Source organism: Lacerta agilis, chromosome 1 (genome assembly GCF_009819535.1).
Source record: "Lacerta agilis isolate rLacAgi1 chromosome 1, rLacAgi1.pri, whole genome shotgun sequence".
In the NCBI taxonomy this organism is placed as follows: domain Eukaryota; kingdom Metazoa; phylum Chordata; class Lepidosauria; order Squamata; family Lacertidae; genus Lacerta; species Lacerta agilis.
Genome location: NC_046312.1, coordinates 70,771,582 through 70,798,858, shown reverse-complemented (window position 1 = coordinate 70,798,858; position 27,277 = coordinate 70,771,582). Strand labels below are relative to the sequence as shown.

The window sequence follows — 27,277 nt, the reverse complement described above, 5'->3', positions numbered from 1 at the left end:
CTCCAATCTATACACTTTATGAGAGTGAAATCCAGTGTTACTATATGCTGTGTGAAGATTTCATTTTGTCTGTCTCAAACCCTTGGTCCATCAAGCTCAAGTGTTGTCTACACCAAGAGAGGGGGAATCTTTGGCCCTCCAGGTATTGTTGGACTACAGTACCCATCTTCCTTGACTATTAGCCATGCAGTCTGGGGTTGATGGGATATGTTGTTGGCATCCATCTGCCTCAAGAGAAAATGAAGTGGGCCTCTGTGGGTGAAGCTGAACTGCTGCATTTGCAGCACCAAAGTGGGTGCAAGCCTGGCAGTGTGCATGGAAGTTCTGGGCTGCCCAGATGACAAGACCCCCCTCTCAGCTTTGCTGATGTGGTCCAAATGAAAGCGGAGCAACACATTTGGCACCAGCTTGGCTGCAGGAGTTGCCAGGAGAAGGCATACAAGGCGCCATTCAACCATCTTAGAGACTCTGCTCCAGATTTGTGCGGGGTTTACTTTTCTTCTCTCGAATATATCCTGCAAGGCAGCAGAGGCTTAGGACCAGTTTTTCTTCTCCTGGAAGGGCTACCTTCCCAAGTCGACAAGCCCCATCTGCTCCTCACTTCCCTGTACAGCATGTGCAAAAAACACCTTGACAATCAGACCCACCATTGGTCTCATGTTGTTCAGCAACATCTGGAGGGGCAAACAATCCTGACCCCTGCTCTACCGTGATTGGCAGCAACCCTGCAGGTCTTTCCCAGCCTTGCATAGAGGTGCTGGGGATTGGCTTGGGACCTTTTGCATGCAAAGCATTTGTTCTCCCAATGAACTACTCTCCTTTCCATATAGCAGTCAGTGGTCCCATTGTTTTATTGAATGGCACAAATGTTACAATCAGCCACTATCATTTCTGGTACAGAGGACTTGCCATACTTTTCCGTGCATAAGACGAGGATTTTTTAACTTGAAATTAATGTTTTAAAATTGGGCTCATCTTATACATGGGTATTTTCTTAATTTTGAATCCCCCCAAATAGGGGGCATCTTATACACGGGGGCGTGTTATACATTGAAAAATACGGTACTTCTCTCTGTAAAAAACAAAGCACATACACAAAACGCTCCCAGTTGTGGAGAAAAAAAGAAAAAGGGAATGGTGAAAGTCTAATTAAATTACGCCCCCCCCCACGCCATCCCAACCGAATGATTACATTTTATGCTCCATTCCCTTTCAGTGCTTTTATACAACTGAGAATCCATATGGGGGGGAAAAGAAAAACTAGGCCGCCGCCTGCGTGACCCTCTTCACGTTGCTATCTCTATGGGCTCGTGAGTGACCGCAATCTATGCTCACGCGCATGCGGCACCTGGTCACCGGAAGTGACGTCGGGTCGCACCGCCGAGCGGAAACGGGTGGAAAGGAAGTACCGGAAGGGAGGCCGGGGCAGGTTTCCTCGTTCGCGCGAGGAGTCGGAGGAGCGGCAGGAGGGGCGCAGAACGACGACCACCGGCGGCCGGCAGGGCCCACCGCCGCCGCCGCCGCCATGGCCGTGTCGGAGAGCCAGCTGAAGAAGATGCTTGGCAAGGTAACGGCGAGGCCGGCCGGGGAGCCCCTCCCAGCGGGCTTCTGCCGGGGGAAAAACAGCAGCGGCAACCTCGGGGCTTCCTCCCCGCCTGCCCACCCGGCGGCTCGGCCTCCATCCCGCCCCTCTCTCCTCACCTCACCCCGCTTCCCGAGCGAAACTTCCTCCTGAGTCATTAGCTTTCCCTTCTTCCTGCTGCCTGGGGGGAAAAACCCACAAAAATATCCTAGCCAGACATGAATAAACAAGGCCGACTCTCTGGCAGCAGGAATGGGAAGGGTCTCTATTTCGTGGGCGCAAGTGGGTCGCGAAAATGATCCTCCTGGGAGTCCGCAAAGGGAAAGAGCGGCCGAAATAGTCCCTGGTCTGTCCAGTCCAAAAAGGGATCACGCTTAGCGCCCAACGCCTTTTGCTAACTCTTTGAGGCCTCCCTAGTTATTACAGGAAAATAATGGGCGTATTGCGACCTCTCCCAAGTTTTCAGTTGGGTGTTTTGTTTTTGTGGGTTTCCGGAATCATTTGCTGCCCTTTGCGGCTTATTTAAAGCTAAATTCCGTTCTGAAATGAGGAATATGGGTACGACTAAGCTTTTAGTCGCTAAAGGAATCATGGGAACCAGTAAGCAAGTACTTTGGGAGTTTTTAAAGTCTAAATAAACACAAATTTGGTTGTATTATTAGTTGTACAGTATTAGTTGTATTTTTACTACTACATTTTAAAAATTAAGTATGTAACTCAGCAAGTGAGCAGAGATCATTCAGGTTGTTGAAGGAGTTGTTTTGTTACCATCAGAGAATCTCAGTGATCAAGGTTCATTATAAGGTACTTGGGGCCCAAATTGTGAATTAACATAAAAACTTTGAACTTGGCCTAGTAGGTTCCAGTTTGCCTTCTGTTAGCAGCAGCTGGGTACAGTTTACTTGGGAGCTTTAATGATTCTAAGGTACTTAGCACACAGATAGTGTTAAAAACATTTAATTTTCAAACACTCAAAAGTAAGAAATTTACTATAGGATTAAATTTACTAGGTTATAATGGAAATACCTGTCTGTCGATTACAAAGAAAAGGATGCCACCCAGCCACTTAGTTCACTAATTCCTTGTATAAGCAGCATTTTTGTGCTGGGAATTTCATTTGGAGAAGGTTGTTAATGTTCTTTGTTCTGTTGAAATCAGTAGAACATAAAGGCTCTGAACATTGATGAAAGGTGACTAGATTCATGATAAAACCTGGATGAGAATGCCAAACTGGTATCAGTATCAAACCAAAGTTCAGTTAAATTGCTTTTTATGCAATGTAGGTTTGTTGTTAAATTGTTAATAAATGAAGTAGTTTCTACTGTATATTTACTTGCTGTGCTACAGTGGAATTAAGTTCATTGAAAACACAAACTCCTATTCCTTCTTTAATAATTATTAATGCATAGTACTTACAGAATAACCAAAATAGTGCCATTTAATTTTAATCTAATCTTGATTCTTACATGTGAGTAAGCTTCATTGAATTCAGTAATAATAATATTGAAAATAATAATAATATATTATTAATAATAATACCAAACCCATATGACTGGGTTTCCCCAGCCACTCTGGGTGGCTCCCAACAGAATATTAAACAGAATAAAACATCAGACATTAAAAGCTTCCCTTCACAGGGCTACCTTCAGATGTCTTCTAAAATGTCAGATAGTTGTTTATTTCCTTGACATCTGATGGGAGTGCGTTCCACAGGGTGGATGCCACCACTAAGAAGGCCCTTTGCCTGGTTTTGACTTATGAGTACAGTGGTACCTCGGGTTACATACTCCGCTAACCCAGAAATAATGCTTCAGGTTAAGAACTTTGCTTCAGGATAAGAACAGAAATCGTGCTCTGGTGGCGCAGCAGCAGCGGGAGGTCCCATTAGCTAAAGTAGTGCTTCAGGTTAAGAACGGACCTCTGGAACAAATTAAGTACATAACCAGAGGTACAATGGTAAACATGTATAGGAATTGAGCGGTAAGCATACTTAAATTTGCAGCCTTACATCTCATGTTCACTTGAGTTCAGTGGGACTTACTCCCAAGTAAATGTGTATAGAACAGCAGTCTTACTCATCCAGCTGATCCTTTAGTTCAGGAGTCACCAAACTTACCCAGGCTCAGGCTGGTTCCTCCAGTTCCGATCGCGTTGTGGGCTGGAGGGTGGGGGAGCGTGTGTGCTATTTCCGGCGCACTTTCGGGTTATGGAGTGCTGGAAATAGCTTGTGTGCACATACGCAAGCGTCATTTCCAGTGTACTTTCAGGTCTGCGGAGGCTGTACGCACGCACACAAGCTATTTCCGGTGCTCCGCCGCCCCAAATGCGGGCACCGGCAGCGGGCGGTGGGGGTCGCGAGGGGCTGGAAAACTGAGTCCCAGGCCGTATCTGGTCCACGGGCCTTAGATTGGGGAAGCCTGCTTTAGTTGGATGAAGCTAGTTTAAGTGGTCAGCAGGTTTGATGTTCATATTCTCCCCTGATTTTCTGATCCATTCTATACTTAATTGGCAAGTAAGTTGCGAAACCTTACTACTTTGTAACAAGTTGAATGAAGAGGAGGAAGTAGAATGTAAGAATGCATCATTGCCTGATTAGACACCTGTGATTTTAACCTTTAACATGCATTTCTAACTGAGGGTGGGGACAGTATTTTGTCAGTTTTTTGTAGTTAAAGGTTATAAGTAGAAGTTTGCATGTCATCTTTGTTTCTGGGCTAGCACTGTGATATTTTGGGCCAGATTCAACTAAGTGGGTGCAATAGCGGGAGCTAGCACAAGACTGGGGGGGGGGGGAGGAGAGGGCATATTGTTCTGTTCTGCAGGTAGAAAATCTTGCACTGATGGAATGTTTGTGCTAGTGTGACAATGAATTCCTCCCTTTGTTTAGACTGATTTTATCCAATTAGTGATAAACCATAGGATTGAATATTTGAACTTGTTGAAGAGCATTCTAAATGTTGTGCTAGTGTTGTGTAGAACATGGATTTTACTCATAATTCTTAAAATATTAATTCTTGCATTATTCTCTTTTTTCGTGGCTGCATAACTCTCATTGTCTTCAGATAAACAAATATATTGGTAATTAATTGGACATGAATGTTGGTGACTGCCTTAAAGGTAAAAAGACACTAGTACATTGCTAGCTGGCTCTGCACAGCTGATTTTACTTGGCCATGTTAGCAGATCACAGACTAAATCTATATTATAATGCATAAAGGCATTGCAAACTCTGGTACTGCTTTCTGCGCAGTGAGGCCACAGAAATTGACCGCTGTTGGTCTTACAGCCAAAGGCAAGGTGGTTCTTTTAAAAGGAGATTCAGAAGCAATACAAAATACACAAGTGAGGAGAAAATTACAGATTTTATTCTCAAACAGCAAGCAATGTATACATACCAAGCAAACACTTCAATCTGCCACTTGGAAGCCCTCAAGAAGTGGCAAAGCGACTCCCCCAGGTAGCCTCAGTTTGCACAGCCCTGCAGCCGATCAGTCCGTGTACGAGCTTCAAAGAAACTCTGCCCAAACCATAGATAGCAGGTGTGGCTTGCCAGACTGGCTATGTGCAGATCATCCATTAGCCACCTCCTCCCAGTGCTTTACTTTCTCAAAACAATGTCCAATGTCAAAGAAGGTTCCCAGCACTATCCTCCCAACTGATTAAGGCAGCTGGGGGGGGGGCTTTGCCTCCTCCCAACTTTCTCAGGCCATTAAAGACCATTCTCACACAATCAAAAAAACTTAACAAGAGCAAGGGAGGGGGAAGGAACAGATCACTAACTTCTGGATACATTTTTGTCTTCTGGATGCATTTCTCATACAAGGCAACCTTAAGAACAGGTAGTTGTGAACTGGGATTGCTGACGTAGGTGAGCAGAGTTGATAGTGGACTTGAAAGAGGAGCTTGAAGGAATCAGTTTGTTTGTTTTTTGCTGTCCAGTGGAAAGTGGGAGGCTACAGGGATAAGTGTGGGACATGGGAGTGCTCTGGATCAGTTGGCTGTGTGTGTGGGTGGCTGAGGTAGAGAAAGATGGTTTTTGCAGAGATGTTGGACTAAATATGTGCCTCTGTCATAGAGACACTATCCTCTATTTATTTCATTGCCATCAACAATTTTAAAAATCTGTTCAGTGGTCTACATTAATTCATAAGTGTATTCATTTTGTTTGTAGAACTGCGTCAGCTTACCACAAGATGAATAACATGTTGGCTTGTGGAAGTCTCATTTCACTTGAGCATCCTAATTGTAGAATTGAGTTTGATTCACTTTGCACCATGACATACCACTTATACTTGATCCTGGAAGGTCAAGTTTATAATCTCTGGCTGTAATTCAGCAAAGGGGTTCTATATACAAAAGTAGTTACAGTATCTTACCTGCTGTGGAAGACTGTGCAGATCTTGTTCTCTAGTCACTATAGTTGTGTTGAAGGAAGTCTAAATGTTTTCAGTGAAAGTTGTATTTAGTGGAGCTTTAAGATTTTCAAAAATCTATTTCCCCCTAGTACAAGTACAGAGACTTGACTGTTCAGGAAATTGTCAGTGTTATTACCCAGTACAAAGACCTCAAGCCTGTAATGGATGGATATGGTGAGTTTTTATGTTATGTTTTTCTTTTTTGTACAGTATTTTTGTTAGCTAGCCTATGTCCTTTTCCTATCAGTATATCATATTTTGTGTAATAAATTGTATGACAAAGAAGAAATAAGATAATGTATTATACCAGGGTAGCTAACCTGGTGTTCTCCAGATCTTGTTAGACTACAGCCAGCCTTAGCTAGCAAACCCAGTAGTCAGAGAAGATTTGAATTATAGTTAAGCAACATATGGAGGACCAAAGGTTAGCCACCCCTGTACTGTGCTGATTATTTGAGACATGCTTTTTGGCAAAATGGCAATAGGGAAACCTTTTCTTCCAAAGCCAATGATCAGGGATGATGGGATTGTAGTCCAGCAACATCTGGAGTACCACAGCCACCCCCCACCTGACATGGAAATAACATTGCTCATTTTTAGGCTTTGCTTTGAAGGCTGACAACTACAATAGCAATTTTATGGCAGCTTTATTTTTCATAGATGCTAGAATTGTATGGAGCAGATCTGCCTGTGTCACACAATAATTTGCTCACCATTTCTTATTGTGTGGTGTTATTAGTTCATTTTCCTAGAAGATGTTGCTTGTATATAGAGAAGTGTTTGAAAAAAAAGTCATCTCTAAGATTATATATTTATTTTGTCAAGCATGCATGAAACTTTTGTTATCTGACTATAAAATGAACAGGTTGCATAAGGTTGTTTTGTTTTTGTTTTGTTTTTTTGCTTTTCAGTTTTTAATGATGGTTCATCAAGAGAACTGATGAGCCTCACAGGAACCATTCCTGTAAATTACAAAGGTATGTATTTCTCTTGGGTAGATTGCCAGTACATTACTTGAAAGCATACATCATTTACTTTGATCAGCTTGGTCACTAACTTGTTCTGAATGTTGTGTTCTTAGTTTTGGACCTTTGTACAACTGTTTTGTGTTGCCATCTACAGGAGATTTTCAAAAAAAATTATGCAGCGTCCAACAAAGTTTTTTCATTAGCACAATGTGTGCAATGGAATTTCCCCTCCCTTCATTTACCCTGTTCTTTCCCCAAATCCCATCCAGAGGTATGATGGGAAAACCAAGACCAGGTTTTTTGGGGCGGGTGCGTGGGAGAGGGGCTCAAGGAGACTTCCAGAACAGTGGACTGGAGGGCAGCCTGCTTCTGTTAGTGGAGGGTAGAAGGCCTTCCATCATTCCAAGGGCAGCATTTGTAATCATTCCTATTTCACAGCATTAAAATATATTGTCAGAAGGAGAAAATAATAATGCATTCATCTTTTTTTAAAAATAACTTCTTCAGGTAACACATACAATATCCCAATATGTCTGTGGCTGTTGGATACATATCCATACAATCCACCAATCTGTTTTGTTAAGCCAACTAGTTCGATGACAATTAAAACTGGGAAGCACGTGGATGCAAATGGCAAGATATACCTTCCATATCTACATGAATGGAAACATGTAAGTACAATTATAAAATTCTTAACCATTAGCCCTAAATTATTTCACCATTTAAGTAGCAGTTTTGTTTAATATTCTGCTTTCTCCTTTGGTCATTTGTTATAGCAGAAAGATGTGACATTGGGAAACTGGGGTCTCTGTTGAGTAAAATCTTAGCACTCTTACATAGTACTAATTGTCTTACTGCTTTTGTCATATTTGATCTCCATTCATGAGACCTGCAGTTGAAATGCGGCTTGCCATAAAATGTCTAATTGCTGCCGATAATTAATGTGGGATTAGGATTCATATTCTCATCAGCACTTTCTCAGTGATATGCTGCACTTTTATTTTTATCAGTTAGTGATTGCACCTGAATTGGAATATACTTGACCAAAACCTACAAATAGAGTAACCAAATGACCACTTATAACTGACAAGGTGATGGATGCATTGTCATTGTTAATCTTTGTGGAATTAAAAAAGCAAATAGATTTTTATATGCTTTCCCCTTAGCCACAATCAGATTTGATTGGCTTGATCCAGGTGATGATTGTGGTGTTTGGAGAAGAACCTCCAGTCTTCTCTCGGCCCACCATTTCAGCAGCCTACCCACCTTACCAGGCAACAGGACCACCAAACTGTAAGTAGCTTGTACCCCATATACTTGTAAATTGCAATGAAAACAAGTAGAATAATGGCACGGTGTATTGTTGAAAGGACCTTGTTATTGTAGTATTAGTTTCTAAGAATGTAGTTATGTTGTTGGTTAAAACATAAAGTATCCCTGCTGCCAGTTGCCCAGTCCAGAGCACAAGTTGTATAGCCAATATTCATTCTGTGTAATATTTTTCAGCTACCAGCAGCTCAGAGTTTGGTTTATTTAAATGCAGAGAATTAGGCTAGATATTTTGAGCAGGTTGTCTAATAACTGTTTTGATTATAAATAAATTTCAATGAAAGATGTTCAGTTTCTTAGCACCCACACTACAAACTCAACAACGTTGCTACAATTCATTTGTTCCCTGATCTATTTTCAAACATTATTTATGCTAATATTTTGCCACTATCAATACCTTTATCTTCATATGTCATTGTTTTTGAAACTTATTTATTTTATAATGCAAGCAGAGTTATATTGGCATCCTTTATACTAATTTTCTTTTAATTGCAAATCAAATTAAAAACTCACTTTGGTATCTAATTTTTGGGTGTCTTAATAATTACACATTTATGTTCCATTGCTCTCAACTTCTGAGAAAAAGATGTTCTTACAACTGTTAATCATTTTGCAAGAATGTACTGTATTATTTTACAAGATGTGTAGAGCATTTATTTGAAATGTATACTTATACCAGTTTGAAAATGGGGGTTATTGTAGGGAAATTCATTTTATAGAACAAAAACCTGTCATTGTTTGATGTACCAATGCCGAACACTCGAGGAAAGTTAAATTTGCTTTCTTTTCTGCCATTTTAGCATTGCAAAAAGCTTTCTCATTGTACAGTACTTTTTACCACCAGAGAATATCATCTCTGCCAGTAGGTGTCAGCCAAATATAGAATAGCCAGGAGTTTGACTTCAGAACTAGTAAAGCTATATATTGCCAGCTTGAAAGTAACACTGGTGCTTTGACACCATCACTTTAAAAATCATAAGTAGCTGTCCTAGTCTTCACTGGGTGTGTGGAGTGGGGGTGTGCAAAACCACAGTTGGGAAATAGCTTCATTAGGACCCTTGGAAATGTAATTTTAGTAGTGAGCAAGTTTTCAGGTTCTCCAGAACTCTTCATTGGACTGAATGTAGAGTTGGTGCAGTGAGAGATATAACATAATGGGGAAAGCCCCAAAGTGCAGTCTTAATTGTCTTAAATTGGAGTGTGGGGTGTGTTACTTATACTTAATGAATGCAAGACACATATCACATCTAATTCATTGATTTCTCCCTCATTTCCCATGTTGGACCACTCCAGAAACTCCCTCAAATTTCAGGTGATTTTTGGAAGGGGTGTAGTGAGCTGCAGTTGGGAGGAGGGGACAAGTGGACCTTACCCCGCACAATTCTGGAACCAACTCTGTAGATCCAGCTCGTAGTATGAGCATCTTAATCTTTATTAGATTAATTGCTTCATTTTAACAATGGCTTGTTTGTAAGGACTCCCTGATTATAGAGGACTGGATTCAATTAATGTACTAAACAATTGCACTAGCAGGAGCCAGTGGAAGGACTCCCAGTAGCACAATGGGGTCTCCCCCTACTATCCGCTTTGGGAGGGGAAAAACCCAGACTGCAGGAGGAGAAGAATATTTGTAAGGAAAAAATGGGATAAATGAACACTCTGAATTGGCTTGTGCAGCGAGAGTAAAGTAACTGAAATGCATAGTAAGTGCAAGCACAACAGGGAAGACTAGGAACAGGATTGGCTTCCTGGGCTGCTGTTTGCTTATTCTGAAGGTGGGGCAGGGGTCAAGAAGACTTCTTTTTTCTTTTCTTTTGCATTTTCTTCATGCGGGCTATTAAAAAATAACCTTTACAACTGTAGAAATTACAAATGGGCTGCATCAATAGTTGTTATTCTATTAATAAAACAGCTCCTTCTGTTCCAAAAAGGGACTGAGGTTCAGTGGAGACGTGCTAGAGGAAGTTGGGGAAGTGATTATTGCCTCTTGTCTCAGCGCCAACTTCCATGGTTTTCCATAGAATACCCCCACCAGTCCTCCAGAGCAACTTTCAGGGGTCAGAAATAGTAGGAAGGAATAGGTTAAAATTGCCTCTGCCTTTTCCCCCAGAAGGTTTCTGCTCACAGGAAGTCTGGATCCAGCCTAGTGGGATGTATTCAACTAAGTTGTACTCAACCCATTGAAAGGAATAAACCTAAGTTCATTATTTCTATTCATTTGGTGGATCTACCTTGAGTAGAGGCAACCCAATTAATTTTTAACTACTTATTTGTAAAGATAATTTTATATAATTGAACAACACTATCCTAAATTGTTAAAATGCTTGAAATTGTTGTTGTGCACAGCTTCCTATATGCCAGGAATGCCAAGTGGAATGCCTCATTTCCCTCCTGGACCACCACCTAACCCAAGGTAAGCTATGGTTTGCTGAATCTGCTGATCCAATAGACTACACTGGCAATATTGGACAATGTGATGTTGTGCCCATTTCTGAAATTGAGAGTGATGGACTTTAAAAACATTAGATTTGTATTCCATTCATCTTGAGTTCAGTTTTGTCTGAGTGTTGAGTCAGAGTCTTTTATATATTGTTATTTAAATATAGTCATCAAAAACCCTGGTTGCATTTAAGGCCCCTTCATTTGAGAAAAGCAATGATTACGTGTATAGTGAACAAAATTGGTGTCATTGTAAACCTATACTTCTAAAATGACTCATGTTCTTGCCTTTTTACATAACTTATTACTTTTCAGCTTGCTTCCTGCATTCTTAACATTATTTGGCTGCATCCTCTCCTGATGAGAGCCCTTTTATTACGTTTTTTTTCCTGTCCCTGGTGTCTCTGTTCCCTCCTCCTAGTTATATGGAGGAGCCTGTGCACCTTCCGCTGAACGTGTGTAAGTTTCCCCTTCAGACTTTCTGCCCAATATGTTTAAGTCTGAGGGTGGAGCCAGCAATAGACAGTGTGGGCAGTGGTGGTGGAGCAATTCCAAAACAGACCCAGGATTAGAACCCAACGTACTGGAGCAACTGCTGCAGCCCACATGTTCTGGCAGGGCCCCATTGGAGCTGATGCCAGTCTTGCTATCACCCCCTTTGACACCCTGCCTGGAATTTCCACCACCGTTGGGATCTCTGTCTAATGCTGTTGCCACCACCAATCACTTCCCTCCACCAGCAGGTGCCATTTTCATATGGGAGCCAATCTACCACTCAACTCCAGTCCATGGTGGGTGGCCACCATCTCAGAACCCCCAAAATGCAGTGCTCACAAATGGGAGATGGCAGCCATCTACTGCTGAAGATCAGAGCTGAGTAGTACCCTGTTTTCCATCAAAAACACCGCTGCCATCTGCTGGATAAGCACAACCAGAGGGAGTGAGAAATGACTGGTGGCAGCAGAATTGGTGGGCGAAGTGCCCAATGGAAGACACATTGTTGGGCAGGGGAACAGAGAGAGGCCCAATCTGAGAGTCTACTAAAGTCTAACACCAACCTTGGTATAATACGCTGCTGCCTTTTGCATATATTCTTTTAATGTATGAAGACAGAAGAGGGCTGAGGGCTGCTTTATTCCTACACATTGGCTCATTTTCTCCCTTTAATTGTTGGCTAGTGTTGGTACAATGAATTAAACAGTAAGGCTTGTTCACGATAGACACAGTTCTGAGTGTAGAAATCCCACACATGTACTGTATTGTATCTCCCTTTTTCATTGATGGCTTATTAGTTCTGCCATCACTATATGCATTATATAACTGATGCTGAAAATGGAGTGCAGGGCACCAACTGAGTGGGAATAGAGGGCACTAACCTTTGAGGAAAGTAACGTAGCATGCAGAAACTCTGAAATGTGTACATGCTCTGGCTGTTGGAGGAGCCTGCTCAATCTCCCCTCTGCAAATGAAACCACCAAGGCAACATAGACCTTTTCTAATGAAAATAATGCAACAAAGTAAAAACCTGTTAACTGCTAACATAGAATGAACCATGAATAATTAGACTGAATGCCTCTACCTGTCTTCAGCTTTAATCCACAAATGTGAAGAAACTTTGATCAAGGAACTTGAAATTTATTTATACATATTTGAATAACATTGATTAAAACATTGATACTGCTGAAACCCATGGGTGACAACAAATTTCTCATGGTCTTGAATATTACTCTGACCATTTATATCTGCATCAGTGGCTCTTTTTTAGATTCTGTTTTTCTATTTTAAATTGTTTAAATGTTTTTTAAAAATGCTTATGAATAGAAATATTAACTAAAGAATGCATAACACCGTGTCTTTCTCCCCCTCCCCTTTCAAGTGGTTACCCAAGCTATCCTTACCCTCCCCCTAGCGGATCATTTCCACCAACAACTAGCACACAACACTACCCTTCTCAGCCTCCTGTAACTACTGTGGGTGAGTAGCTTTGAAAGTGTCTTTTTCCAGATATAATGAGATTGCTCATTCTAAATATACAGCAAAAAGCAAATCCAAATACACCTGTTTCTGAGATGGGCATTAAGTGCCTCATGGCAAAAACATCAGTTACATTACACTTTAACCATGCTAGGTGTTCATATTTTTCTCCATTGTTTGATTTATGGAACAATCATTAACTGTTTTCACTGTTCAACAAACTTCATTTTTATTGAACTGTTTTATGTAATGAAGTTCACATGTGTTTGAAAATATTATGTTTGCAGATCCAAGATAAATTAAAGCCCGAAGGCTTTTTTTTTTAAAGCCTACATATTTATTATGTTCTTATTAACTGTGGGAATGATCTTGTAGTTATGAACTTTTCAATGATGAGAAAGGGGTGGGTTTCATTTGATCACACCGCTGAATGCACCAGGAACTTGAACAGCATCATCATTTGGGCACAAGAATGAAGAGGCATGTAGCCAGCGTGGAGTAACTGCAGTCCAAGAGGCAGTACTACAGCCTATTTACAAGCCTTTTGCTATGTCAGCCAAGGATGGAGAACAGTACCTAAGGATGATGTGAACTGAAGAAACTTTGATTCCTGTCGAGTCAGTAGCACTGAAAATACAGTTGAGTTCCGTGCTTAACTGGAAGCGAACCAAGCTATCCTCAACTTCATCGTGTTTTCCAGTACACTCCGAAACTGCGATTTTTTTTCTACTCTTTTTGTGTGTGGTGCAAGTGTAGATGTGCCGTTCATGAAGTAGCCCAGCTACCATCACCAGATCTTCATCTTGTGAAGTTTGTTGATCTGTAAGCTAAAGGTGCCAATCAACAGCTTTCTTCTGTTTCACATTCAATGTAATTCTTGGGTGCTGAAATGCTTGCTCACCTGTGTTAATACTTAGCCCAGAACTACCAAACCTGTTCAGGAGAGAAGTCCTAAGAATCTGAAAGTATTGTTGCCTCTAGCGATAAGCAAAAACTTGAAAATCCTCAAAAGAGTATAATTTAGAAAGCACATGATTATTTAGCACAAAGACTGCAAGATCCCAGGCCACGTCATCGTCCACTGTTTTCTTGTCCAATGTCACATAGAATATATTTGAACTCCAAAAATTATCATCACTTTTGTTGAGCTATTACTATTATCGTTATTGTTATTTTACAGGTCTATGGACTGCTTCAGAGCCATATGCTATTGAAGCTATGTACAATAAGATCAAATACAAAAGATGCAAACTCTAAAAACAATAAAACCATTTTTACAGTTAATAGTCTATAAAATTGACTGGATTGCATGTCAGGAAAAGCCTTCATAAACAAAAACACTTTAAATAGCTGCCTAAACATCAAGACACTAGGTGTCTGTCTAATTTCAGCTGGTAACGTATTCCAGAGGGCTGAAGCTACAACACTTGAAGTGCACCCTGGAGTGTACAATATGCTCAGCAGTGCCCCATCTGATAGTACAGGTGCCATATAAGAGGTGAGGTGTTTGCTTAGGTAACAGGCCCCAAGTTGAAAATTGCAGAGGAAATGTAAAACTGATAATTTTCTGTAGTTTAATACTGGAGGTCTACGTTGTTTGGAAGAGATCAAATTAATATTCTTTCAGGGCAGTAATAGAAAATCTATCCTTAGCGCAAGCTTTCTAGCGTTTTGTTCAGAAAATGAATTTTTAGAAACAGAGGCAACAAAAATTAATGACCTGTCAGGCAAAGCATAGAATTGGTTACATAAATTTCTACATAGGATTTAATAGAGAAGTATAATTCTGCTCGCTGGGCTTTCTTAACAGTCAAAGCTTTCTCTTCTGCTTGGTCTGCTTGAAAGGTATGGACTTCTGCTCCTGACCTTTTGTTAATTTTGGAAAAAATCTGGAAGAACTTCATTCTGAGTAGAGCACACCTATGAAACCTTTATGCTTTATCAAGATCTAAATGGATTGTTAGCAACTTCATTTAGAAAAGATATTTCAGTTGCTCTTGTAAGATTGATCAAAAGGGTACATGAGCATGCATTCCTTTCCATTGATCTTATAACTTGCATACAGACATTTTTACCTGTAAACTTTACACACCAATCTTCAAATAAAGAGTTGACTTTATGGATTATTATGCCATGTATTTTAAGATAGAGGTGTCTCATGTTTTGATTTTTTACATGGAATAATTCAGACAACACTGAATAAAATTTTCAGGAGGTGCTTGGGCCACAAAATTTATGAAGCATTAATGTGTGTTTGTTCTCTTAATAGCAGATGGCAGAAGAAAGCAGAAACAGGTATGGATATGTGGTCATTCTTACGTTTTCTGGGCAGAAAAAAGAGCACGTGAAAGAAGCTTTGGCCCACAGTTGGGCATTCGACTGGAGGATGCCAAACTACATTGGCTAGGAAAGAGTGGCATGACGTGGGATCAGTTGATACCCAGCCTGTTGCACACACGGCGGCGTCTAACAGATCCTGATATATTGGTGGTCCATCTAGGAGGAAATGACCTTGGGACATATGAAGATTATTGTATCATAAGACAAATGAAGAAAGATTTAAAACATATTAAGATAACATTCAAGAACAGCATCCTTGTCTGGTCTAATATTGTACCCCGCAAAGTATGGCGCCAAGAGATGTCCCATGAATTTTTGGAGAAAAGCAGGAAGAGAGTTAATCAGGAAATCGGCAGTTTTATGGAACATATTGGAGGGATTATAATCAAACACGATTCACTTGTCCCAGAGTCTCCAGGATTGTTCCATCTAGATGGTGTTCTCTTGTCTGAAAGTGGCACAGATGTCTTCAACTTGGATTTATTAAGTGTTTTGGAGACTTTGATCTAACTGTTTCTTTGGAGAAGGAATAATAGATTTCAGTTTAAGCAAGTATGGAAGGCCTCTACAGACAGATTATTAGAAGGTTGTGAATGGTGGTAATTAGAATTTTCAGGCAGTGGAATTGCACTGTTAATATGGTGGTGGGCATTAATTTAGTAATGTAATTGCTAGTGGCATTGTTCTGCACCCACTGCAGTAAGACATTTGCCGATATATTTAACTGTTTTTTAAAATTCTGTTTACTTCCCCACCCCATTGAATTCAGTTTGCTTCTACAGTGTGCTTAAAGACACTGCCAAGCAGTTTATTAGTTTCCCTGATTGATATTCCCATCCTAAAAATGCTCAGTGAATAGCACGAGGTGATAGCTACCTAAAATATGGGTAGAGTAATAGCTTACAAAGCTATTTTATGTGGGTAGATCAGAATAAAACATCATAAAAAATATGTAACCTTGAAAAAGGTGATTCTTACTACAGCAGGAAAACAAACTGAAGCATTAGGGCTTCATTATACATGGACTCACATGTTACTCTAGTTATATGTTAATCACTTATGCTTCATAAGTGTTTATTAACATATGGCAGGCTCAGAGGTAAAATTCTTAATAAACCATAGTTCATTAAGCAAGAATAAGCATCAAGCTTATTCTCGCCTCCCCATGTGTGCCAGGTTCAGCCCTAGCTGCTTTTAAGTCACACTTTCCTCTGAAATGGGGAATTGTGGTTTAATACAAGTTTGCTAATCAGATTTCAGATGCTGGTTAGAAAATCAACATTAAACCAGTGCTCCCAATTTCAGACATAATGGGAAACTGAGTTAAAGAGCCTATGCTCGAAAGTGCTAAAACCAGCATACGACGTGCTTGCACCAGGTGCTCCTTCAAGGCTTATTCAACCAGGAATGTCACATCCAAAATCCTATATAAGTTTTAGACACTGAAAGTTTTAAATGTTACTCTGCAAGACATTCATTGCAAAAGATCATGGCTGCCCAGAGCTGTTACGGCACTTGTTAAAACTGTGTGAAGGTACATATTCTGGTTACCTTGAAGCTTGTTGAACTGTCTGACAGTGACTGTATGACAGTTTTGCCATGTTTTGCTTTGGCATTACTGTGTCACCTTTCCTGGAAAAAAAGGCAGATCGTCTGCATCAGAATTTGCTTTTAAAATATAATCTAATAGAACTACCATTTTTCACAATCACTGTTAGTACTTATTAGGAAGCAAATTACAGGGAAGCATATGCTTTTTTATTTTAAAAGAACCCTGCTGTGAACTTGATTATTCTTAAGGAGAGTTGTTTGTGAATGAAGCCATGTGAGACAATACCCTTCAGTGTTTCGGTAGCACATTTTATGTAAATTGCTCTTATGCTGTAATGTGCCTTTTAAATTCCTTTCACAAACAAGAGAGAGCTTAACTTCAGTGGCTTACTTCACCTCCCCAGCTTCTCTGAAATCAGGTCAATATCCCAACAAATTCTGGATTCGTTGGTATTGTGGTTTTAAATGGTCAATACTTCCAAATATGATATCAATCTTGGAGGTTGATGTTGGAAGCTAAAATTTAGCACAAATGTGATTCTGGAGTGCAAGGGCAACAGGAACAGAATGTAGCAGACAGATATTGATGTTGCTTCTGCTAGAATTTAACTTTACTGCAGTTTAAGATGAATGCTTGGATTACATTTATATATTTTTTTACATATCCTCTATTTGCATACCACTCTGGAAATTTTCCACTAGATTGGGGGAGAACTATATAGCCTTTGGGAGGGATAGGAGCAGATTTCTACATGTTTATAGTGTGGTCCAGCTCATTCCCTTAAGGACATGGCAAACACTTACTGGTGTTTGCAACTGACTACAGCCTTCAGCTTGAATACTTGCTTGTAGTAGGGGCGTTAAGTTCCAGTATGGATCAGGGCCTATCTTTTCTACCTTTTTCATGTTGGGCAATGCTGTTTGATCCATCTAATTTGTATAACTTGGAGATTTGTGTTCTAACAATAAAATACTAGTATTTATTTCTTAGTCCTTACATTCTTTTTTAGTGAACACTTAGTACTGAATGATGCGAATTTTATATATATATATATATATATATATATATATATATATATATACACATACACACACACACACACACACACACACACGATTGAGGAAAGATGTTCTTTGGGTTGCTAATTCTACTTGTTGAAACTCTGCTTCATTCAGCCCACAGTCAAACATCCCAGAAATGGTGATACTTTCCTCAGCCATATTTAGGTTGTATAAAAATAGTGTGTTTAAGTAAGCTACAACTACTCATAATTTTATTAAAGCAAAACTGTCAAGAGCTGCTGCTACTAGTAATTGGTGACCATTATCTACATGAGATAAAAGTAAAGCTTTGGATCCAGACTTTGTCTTACATAAGTTGAAAGGACCTCTACTTGCACAAGACAGCTCATTGATCTCCCCCTTCCACTGCATTTCCTCACCACCCATCTCATACTGTTCTTGAGGTTCCCTCTACTCTCAGGGGTGGTTTTTGGGAGAATGCAAAGGAAAGCTTTGAGGCAAAACAGTATTGCTTTTTCAATCCATGGTTTTCATTTTGTTGGGGCTGTTAAAATTCAGTTAACACTTGTTAACTGCTGTTGAGTACTGTATATGGTTTACATATGGTTACATATGGTTGGTATATAGTATTTCAAGTATGTTGCATGTTTATGAATGAGCAAGAAATATTAAGTTTGCTTTTATATTTTCATGTTAGCTCACAGTATCTCCCTTGCTCGCACATCTGTACGAACAAGATTCTTTGTTCTTGTTGGAATACTCCAGTTTCTTAGGGATACTGGAATACAGCAGTGAGCAGAGCAACATATTCCACAGGGTCTCTGGTTTGCAGACTTAATTAAGCTTTGGGGCGTAAGTAGCACTTACATAATTAGAATGGAATCCCCTAAAAAGACTAGTAGAGATGGATATCAGCGTTCATTCTTCTAAGATTTCTTTCCGTAAATATATTAACATTCAGGTGTTCAGAGTTCACTTATGTTATCATGGAGCAGGATCCCGATCTCGCAATGCACAAGTGAAAAGCACTTCTACTGGGCAAAAGGTAGAATTTCCTTCTGCTGGAAATTCCTTGCAGCTCATGGGGGCCATTATGTAGGGCACTCCAACCTTGGATGTTCTGCCGCTAGAAGGAGGGTCTGAAAAAGAAGAGACTATAGCTCAATGAGCAGATATTTTGTCTGCTGAAGATGTGTCAGGTTAAATTCCTGACGTTGCCTGGTAAAAGGTTCAGTGAAGACTGACCCCAGGCTGATATCAATGTTCTTTCCTTTCAATTTTTATTCTCAGAGAATGTTTTTTTTTTTTTGGTTTTTTTTTTTGCTCAAGGATATAAGCTGCATATTAAGGGTTTATGGCGGTGTTAATCTTAAGGTACTTAATTGGTGGGATGGGGTGGGGGTGGAGGTTACTACCTTATCTGAAGAAATATCTTATCTGAAGTTAAACTAAACAGAGGCCTAGTAAGGCAGTATTTTCTGGAAGTCATTCAAACTGGTTATAGGACCCCCAGCTGATGGACTTCCACAATGTATTAATCCTTTTAAATGGACAGTCTACTCTGGCAGTTCTGCTACAACTAAAGCAATTTAGTCTGCTTAATTTTGCACTTACATCTTTCAGTGTTAATATTTTGTCTGACATCTTACCCCTTCTGAAAAGTCAACTGAAAAGATAATTAAAATTCTTTTCTAGTTAATAATTGAGGAATACACCATTATTGCTTTGTTTACGCTACATTTCCCATTGGCCTGCTGGTGGTGATATATATTCATCATTATTAAATTAAATTAAACATTAGCTTCTTCCATTGCCATGTTGATATTTGGCTGTTTCTTTTCTGTCTGAGTCAACTGCTAGTCTGCAGTACTGTAAGGTCAGAACCATAAGGTCAGTTCTGAAACTAGACTCTGTATAGCAAAGGTTAAATGTCTGAGTTTTCCCTTGGACGTATGGCTGCATGCCAGGAACTCTTCTCTAAGGGTGGCTAATTATGGAAGTGATTGAAAATGTTAAGGGTTCATGTTCTTGAAGGTGCTCTTTAAATCAAGTGCTCCTGTTATGAATTGGTATATGGTGGTAGCCTATCTTGTTCTCTGTACATCTAAAACCACATATTTGTACATGGACACTTATTTCTCTGACTTTATTTAAGCTCTGGACAAAAGCTTCATAAATAAACAGCTTTGACCAAGAAGTTGTAACTGGTTCTAAGATATATTTATATGATACATGCTTATGGTGGAAAGAAACCTGGGGCAGAGAGAGATGGAAAATGTGGGTCTAGCTCTTGAATAGGATTTTATTTTGCTGGCTTTTTCAAGAGCATTTTCTGGATAACCATATAGGGTGATAATCCTAAATTAGCATTCAGTAGACCCACTGAAATAAATGGGCTTAAGTCCATTGATCCAAATGGGTCTACTTCTGAATGAGTAACATTGGATATCACTCATAGTTGCTTTGAACAGTGTTTACCTTCCTCTTTAGCACAGCTTACTGAGCTGAGCCAAGTGGTTTGTTCGTTTTGTTCAGGTTTTTCTTTTTTGAGGTTTTGTTCTTTTTTGCTGTTGCCCTGTTTTAATACAGTTTCTGAAGCAGGGGATTAGCAAAATAAGGTTAAGTAACTTTTTGAAACTCCCTTCATGATTTTCTTACTCTGAATATTTTGCATCAAACAGCACAAGTCTAGACAGTAGTAGAAGAAGATAAAACTTGGTATGGAAAACACAGAAATGGATAGTTACAGAACCTCCATTTATTTTGTTGAAAGTGTTATCTAGATCATTCAGAAGAAAAAGATGCAACATGTTGCAATTTAGGACCAATTTCTGCAGTAAACTCTTGCATGCAGCTGTCTTCAGGTAGATGAATATGCAACACAGGGTGAATGGGGAAGACACTTAAGAGAACCTCTTTAGTGATTTGACATGGTACTTCAAATTCAACCAAAAGTAGCCCTTGCTCTTCTTATTAGGAGCATGTGTAAGTGTGTGTTTACTTGATTGATAAGGGGGCAAAATATGAAAAGTAATCTTCAGGCACTTTGTGCTGCGTAGCTCCCAAATAGTACACATCACCTGTCAAAAACTTAGCGTATGTTATCACTATGTTGTTGAAATGGGCTCTACACATTTTCATCTGCCCAATCACCAGGCTTCCTTGGAATTTGGCAATGCATGCTGACATCACTGCAAACCTACCTTAAGTCTGCCAGAATACTTGTTTTCATTTGTCCTACCACATAGCAGCTAGTCTGGTTTTAATCTCTTAAATGCAAACTTTGATGAATTCTTAAATCAGTTGAGAGGGGTTAGAGGGTTACATCTTTTGATGTACATAAACATATTTGCTTAGATGACTTAAGTTACACTTCTATGTTTGGCTAGTTAAAACGTCTGAATGTTTGCACTTCACTCAAATCACCTGAGATTATATTATAGAGTGTCTACTACATACTGTTTTGCCTTGGGTATTTTCAGTAGTTGGGACAGCACTTGATGACACAACACATTCCATGGTGCCCCTCTAAAGCTAAAAGAATATCAAACAATATCTTGGCTTCCATCTCTGTTTTAGCCTGAATTATACTCGTTTTCTTGTTGCACGAGTATTTGAATAAATGTTTTAATAACAAGCTATGTTTTTATATTTAATGAGAATATGGCTTGTTTTAAAAGCAACGCAACAACAATTTCCAAAGATGTTGACTCTGGTCTTCACTTATTTCTTAGCTGTCATTTTGGAACCTGCAGGAATTTGTTAACATGAGTTTTGATGTCTTTGGGCTCGCCTTACAAATTGTATACATCTAGGGGAATGTATCAGTGTAACTGTATACCTGTTCATTCTTCAGAAATATGCATATAATTTGAGTTGAAACTATTAAAAGTTAAATACCAGTAATTATGTAACAGTGGGAGGCATTTTTGGAGGTGTTGGTCTTGGGAGATTTTCCAGGATGTTTGGGGGCCCCTTGTCCCATAAGAATGTATTATTAAAATCTGTATTCTTATTATACATTTAATATAATAGAAAATTAATAATGCCAATGTCTGGAGAGGTGTTTTTGTTTTGTTTTTTGGATAAAAGCTTCATGGGGAGAACTCAGATGATACGCAAATGTTTAGAATCAGCAATGTGCAGAACTCTGAGCTGTAATAATGTTTTGTGTTCAAATAATTTTTGGTTTAAATTGCTCAACATTTGTTACGCAGAAGGGTTTCTTTATTTGACACCAGTTTTCAGTGTTCCTTACATATGATACCACGCCTATGCATACTCAAGGGAAGAGCAGAAAGACTTTATGGAGCAATGATCAATATAATGGACATTAGTGTCAGACTTTGAACTTTGTTGGACATGAACCCAAGACAAGAATGGAAATGCGAGCAGATAAAAATCTGGTGTTCGCTGAAATTGGTAATTAGACTTTAAAGTACTGAAGAAATGAAATTGCGATACTCATCCATCATTAATTTTATTCTGAAGTTAAGAAGCTTATATCCATTTAACGAAAAGAAAATGAAAGCAGGAAGAATGGAATACTGAAAATGAATTAACAATGTATCCTCATAAAGTGAAATCCCAAGTCTGGAGTCGGAAGTTCCAGTCAGAGACTGTGATTCCATAAAGTTGTTTTGGTGTGAAGATCCCACCAGAGTGAATGAAGCTGCAGCGAGACAGAGCAGATCCAGAAATGACATCATGAACAGACCTTTTCCGTACTTTGCTTACTTTTGCTGAGTGGACAAAATTGCTGCAGGTGGGCTGGTCAGGAAACTGCTGGGATGGACCCATACCATACTTTCTACATTCTAAGTGCTATTTGGGACAGTGGGAACACCTCAACAGCAAAAAGAATGGACTGATAATTGTGAAAGAGACTGTAAGAAGAAGAGTTTTAATGTTAAGAGAACACATGGATGGTGGCAAATTCAAGCTGCATATGAAACCTGTGGGGCTCTTTGAGTTGGTGTGTTAAGGTAAAATACAATTTTTATACTAGAGTGCTGTTGCTAATTCTTGCTAGGTTTGATATAATTGTGATGTTTGGAACCTACACAGTTTATTAAATACTTTCTTACAATATATTTGTAGATTAGTAACGGTAGTGATTAAGACAGGGCATTCATTTTTATAAAATTTCAAGTCCTCAATGTAAGGAAACTCTTCAGGCAGTGTTGTCTGTGAGGAGACAGTGAAAAACTTGTAGATTTGAATGCAATGTGAATTCATGGATGTGAGTTTTTGGAAGGAAAGGTTTTAATAAAGAAAGACCATCCTGTATATGGCAAACATTTGGGTTTTCATGTGAACTGGTAATAAAAAAATGACTGTAGATATTTTATATGATGGTTGATGCAAAAGCAAAAGAAATATTTGTATAAAAATAAACTAGTGTTTCATTGTTTGTAGCTCAACTCAGTGTTCCTCAAACAATAACCAGGGCTATTAATCTGACAGAAGCATTCTGTGTTTTCATTAAAACATTTTGAATTTGGGGGTGTATCCAAAGTAAAGTTTGAGTGGCTGAGAGCGAAACCTGTGCTCAAGGACTTGATGTTTTTTTCATTGTGATAATTAGCCAATGTGTTAGTTAGCTAACACTTGAAAGCTCTATGGTTGCTTTAAAAATATTTGCTGGTTCAAGTTCACAGTTCCACTCTGTGAGAAGATGGGCAGAACCTCCTTAAGTAAAATAGATTATTAAGCAACTTAGAAGTTCATGGATACCGTTTGGAATGTTATGTCTGAAAATTAATCTGTTATAACATACTCTAGTTTTTTTAGCCTCAAATACCTTTGCAAACAGATTGTCATGACCTGCAAATCTCAGAGGTAGAAGGGGTTAATTCTGTGACTGAATCTTATTGTACAGGTCCCAGCAGAGATGGCACCATAAGCGAAGATACCATTCGAGCTTCACTTATTTCAGCAGTCAGTGATAAGTTGAGATGGAGAATGAAAGAAGAAATGGACCGTGCCCAGGCAGAGCTCAATGCCTTGAAGCGCACAGAGGAAGACTTGAAAAAAGGTCACCAAAAGCTTGAAGAGATGGTAACTCGCCTAGACCAGGAAGTGGTAAGCAAATGAAAAGGCTTGCCATATACCTTGTTTTTTCCTTTTAAGCAATTAAAAGCATTGGGCTCATTACTTCCCATGTCTTTTCAAACAACAACGAAGCCTGTTTGGTTGCTCAAAGCAGCTGGAGCATTTCCTTCCTTGCAGTAGCTTCTGCTGCCTGTAGCTCTTGGCATCCATTGTGTGGTAGGTAAGGCAGTTATAGGAGATGAAAAAATTAACCCTTTTCTTTCTAGCCAGCTATTCCTCACCACTGATTGATTATTTGCAGGTGAGGAGAGTGGTCTTAAAACGGCTGAGTTTCTCTGTGTTTATTTGTCCTGTGTCTAAGGTTGATAGCACAGGAATGGTGAAATTTTGAGAACACCCAAAAGCAGTTAATTGCTGTTCTCATACATAAATACTCTTAAAGCATTATGGCGCAATCCTACTAAGGCAGAGAAACTGCCACATCCAAAGTCCTGCCGGCCTTACACTGGCAGGGCAGAAGGTGGTGGTGTAGCACCCATCCTGTTTTTTTCCCTTTCGCAACTACCCTGTCCTTTGCCCAGTCTGCCTGCCACCACGTTTTCCCATCTAGTGCCAAAAGGAAAGGAAACGGAGTACCCAGCTTCAGGACAGTGTACGTCTCCCCCGTTCCAGAGGTATGTTATGGGAACAGGAGAGTTTGGGATTCAATGGATCCAAAGTTTCCCCAGGCAGACACTTTTTTTTGCTGTTATTGCCCTCAGAGCAGTATGGGGGTAATTTCTTCACATGCAATGGGAGGCGTTTGAAGACAGGAGGGAAACCTCTTTCCCATGGTGCCTGGGACTCCCTTCCATGGACTTTAAAATGAATTTAGGGTGTTGATTTAAGGCATCTTAAAACAAGCCTATAATTTTTATAAAAAATAAAAGATTCCTTCCAGTAGCACCTTAGAGACCAACTAAGTTTGTTCTTGGTATGAGCTTTCGTGTGCATGCACACGAAAGCTCATACCAAGAACAAACTTAGTTGGTCTCTAAGGCAGTGTTTTTCAACCTTTTTTGGGCAAAGGCACACTTGTTTCATGAAAAAAATCACGAGGCACACCACCATTAGAAAATGTTAAAAAATTTAACTCTGTGCCTATATTGACTATATATAAAGTAATTCTCTTGAATTTTTCAATTTTTCCCACGTGTGCCGCGGAACAGTGGTTGAAAAACACTGCTCTAAGGTATTTTTTATTTTGTTTTGACTACGGCAGACCAACACGGCTACCTACCTGTAATTGGAACTATAATTTTTATTTTATTTTTTAGGCTGAAGTTGACAAGAACATTGACCTCCTGAAAAAGAAAGACGAAGAGCTGAGTTCTGCCTTGGAAAAAATGGAGAGTCAGTCAGAAAATAATGACATAGATGAAGTTATTGTTCCTACAGCACCACTTTACAAACAAATTCTGAACTTGTATGCTGAGGAAAATGCCATTGAAGATACCATCTTTTACCTGGGTGAAGCATTGAGACGTGGAGTTATTGATCTTGATATCTTTCTAAAGGTAGGTTTGAGTAAATATTCAAAGGCATATTCATTTTTTCTGGTCCACTGAAACCAATACTAGTTGTATTCCTAGTTCTTAACTAATGCCTCTTCAAATGTAGGGAAGGAGGGGAGTGTTTTTCAAGTGCATTGGGATAGTACCAGAGTGTGACTGTAGAACAGAATAACTTGTCTTCCCATGATGAGTTGGACCACTGTGTAAATATTCTTCTTGTAACAGGTCTGAGTGAGGTATTTAATGCACCGTCTGGTCAGGTTTTGTAGGATCAGTTTCAGCTTTGGGTCCCGAGGATGTGCTTGTAGCTGTATGGGCAACCAAATGCCCTCTTTACCTTTTTCCATTTGGGCCGATTCAAGCTATTGTGTGGGTGACTGCATGTGTCTAGTAAACGTTTTCTGAAGCTTTGGTCTTCAGCTGTTGTTGGACTACAATTCCAATCATCCCTAGTTAGCAGTACCAGTTGTCAGGGATTATGGGAGTTGTAGTCCAACAGCAGCTGAAGACCCAACTTTGAGAAACACTGGTATATGTTACATGCACCATTACACAAATTTAATTTATAAGAATCTGAAAATGTCAAAATGTACACCATTGAAATTATTGGGACATCATCATCATCATCATCATCATCATATTTTATTTATACCCCACCCTTCCCGGTCCAAAAACTGGGCTCAGGGCGGCTAACAACAAATACAAAACAAATCAAACAGCTAAAAACAGCATTAAAAAACAAACATCAGTGGAATCACCAGGGTTAATTGGCCAAGTTACTCTTGCTAGGCCAGTAGGGAGACCAGGGAAGGATTTTAATATGGGGACCCAGAAGGGTTTCTTCAGAAAAAAAGGGAAGGGGGAAAAGGAATAGGGGATCAGGCTAGATTTAAGGCCAGGCGGAATAACTCTGTCTTACAGGCCCTGCGGAAGGAAGTCGGGTCCTGCAGGGCCCTAGCCTCATGTGACAGTGTTGGCTCCGACCTGGTGGAATGCTCTGAGAAAGCCCTGGCCCTTGTGGAAGATAATCTGGCTTCTTTTGATACCATTTTGATTGGCGTTTTCTCATCAACTGTATCTTACTTTTCAAGTTGTCTTTAAATTCAAAATCTGGACCTAAATATTCCTTTATCAGTAATGAAGATACCCCATTGAAGTTGATCAAATTAAAATGTTATAACTTCTGTCGGATCATGCTCAGATGATTTACCCTGGCCTGTTTTTTCTTTTCAGCATGTCCGCCTCTTGTCTCGCAAGCAGTTTCAGCTGAGGGCACTTATGCAGAAAGCAAGAAAAACGGCAGGACTCAGTGATCTCTACTGACCTATTGCTTAGGGAAGAGTGGTGTAGTCCAAGCGGTCATATCCTCATTTATTTTTCTTTTTAATCAGTAAGTGGCCAGAATAAGTTATTACATCATTCAACTTGTAAAATATTTTGAATGGATAATATATTTTCTTTTTTTCTTTTTTTGGTAAGGACTAGCTTTATTAATGCACTTTCTATTCTCTGTAAACCTTTTGCATTTGTGGGCTGATGGCTAAATAAAAATTTGTTGTGTTAACACTTTTTGGGGGGAGCTACAGACATTTGTGTAATGAATGCTACTGCTGTAGTCTCAAGTTTGTCTAATGTAGAATGTAGCTGGAAACTTCATACGTGTACTTTCAAGATTAATTTATAATAAAAGCGTAGAAGTTAGTAGCAGGTTGGGATAAAATGTGTTTGTTTTCTAGTCTCATCCTTTGCATACTTACACAGTAGAAATAAGGCCCATTTTGTTCAGGGGGACTATGCTTAGAATTACAGATCAGTTATCAACCCCCCGGTTCAAAATTACCTTGCTAGTTTAGTCAGTTATAGGACACATTGCCCATTTGATCAGATTTAGTCTCCATTATAGAATTAATTACAACAATGCATGCACTATTCCCCCCCCCCCAATTTAGCAGTATTTGGGGGCAGGAAGGAGTAATTAGTCCTTGTTGATTACTTTAAATAACACAGATCTGTTCCCTGGCTTACATGGCAATAAAGGGTCATGTGTCT

General features: G+C 39.5%; 1 protein-coding gene across 3 annotated transcripts; it reads left to right on the top strand.

Moving 5' to 3' along the window:
• The first annotated feature begins 1,382 nt into the window (after window positions 1-1,382).
• TSG101 (tumor susceptibility 101) lies at window positions 1,383-26,935 on the top strand. Of its 3 annotated transcripts, XM_033154050.1 has the most exons (10): window positions 1,526-1,567; window positions 6,087-6,171; window positions 6,909-6,974; window positions 7,473-7,636; window positions 8,132-8,258; window positions 10,641-10,707; window positions 12,610-12,707; window positions 23,503-23,705; window positions 24,992-25,231; window positions 26,462-26,935. In XM_033154050.1, the coding sequence occupies exons 1-10, from the start codon at window positions 1,526-1,528 to the stop codon at window positions 26,549-26,551; spliced, it is 1,182 nt and encodes a 393-aa protein (XP_033009941.1). In that variant the 3' UTR covers window positions 26,552-26,935. The 3 variants fall into 3 exon arrangements, with proteins under 3 accessions (XP_033009937.1, XP_033009932.1, XP_033009941.1); XM_033154046.1 differs by lacking the exons at window positions 23,503-23,705; window positions 24,992-25,231; window positions 26,462-26,935 and adding an exon at window positions 14,980-17,581 and having other exon boundaries at window positions 1,383-1,567; XM_033154041.1 differs by lacking the exons at window positions 23,503-23,705; window positions 24,992-25,231; window positions 26,462-26,935 and adding an exon at window positions 14,977-17,581 and having other exon boundaries at window positions 1,383-1,567.
• The last annotated feature ends 342 nt before the right edge of the window (window positions 26,936-27,277 follow it).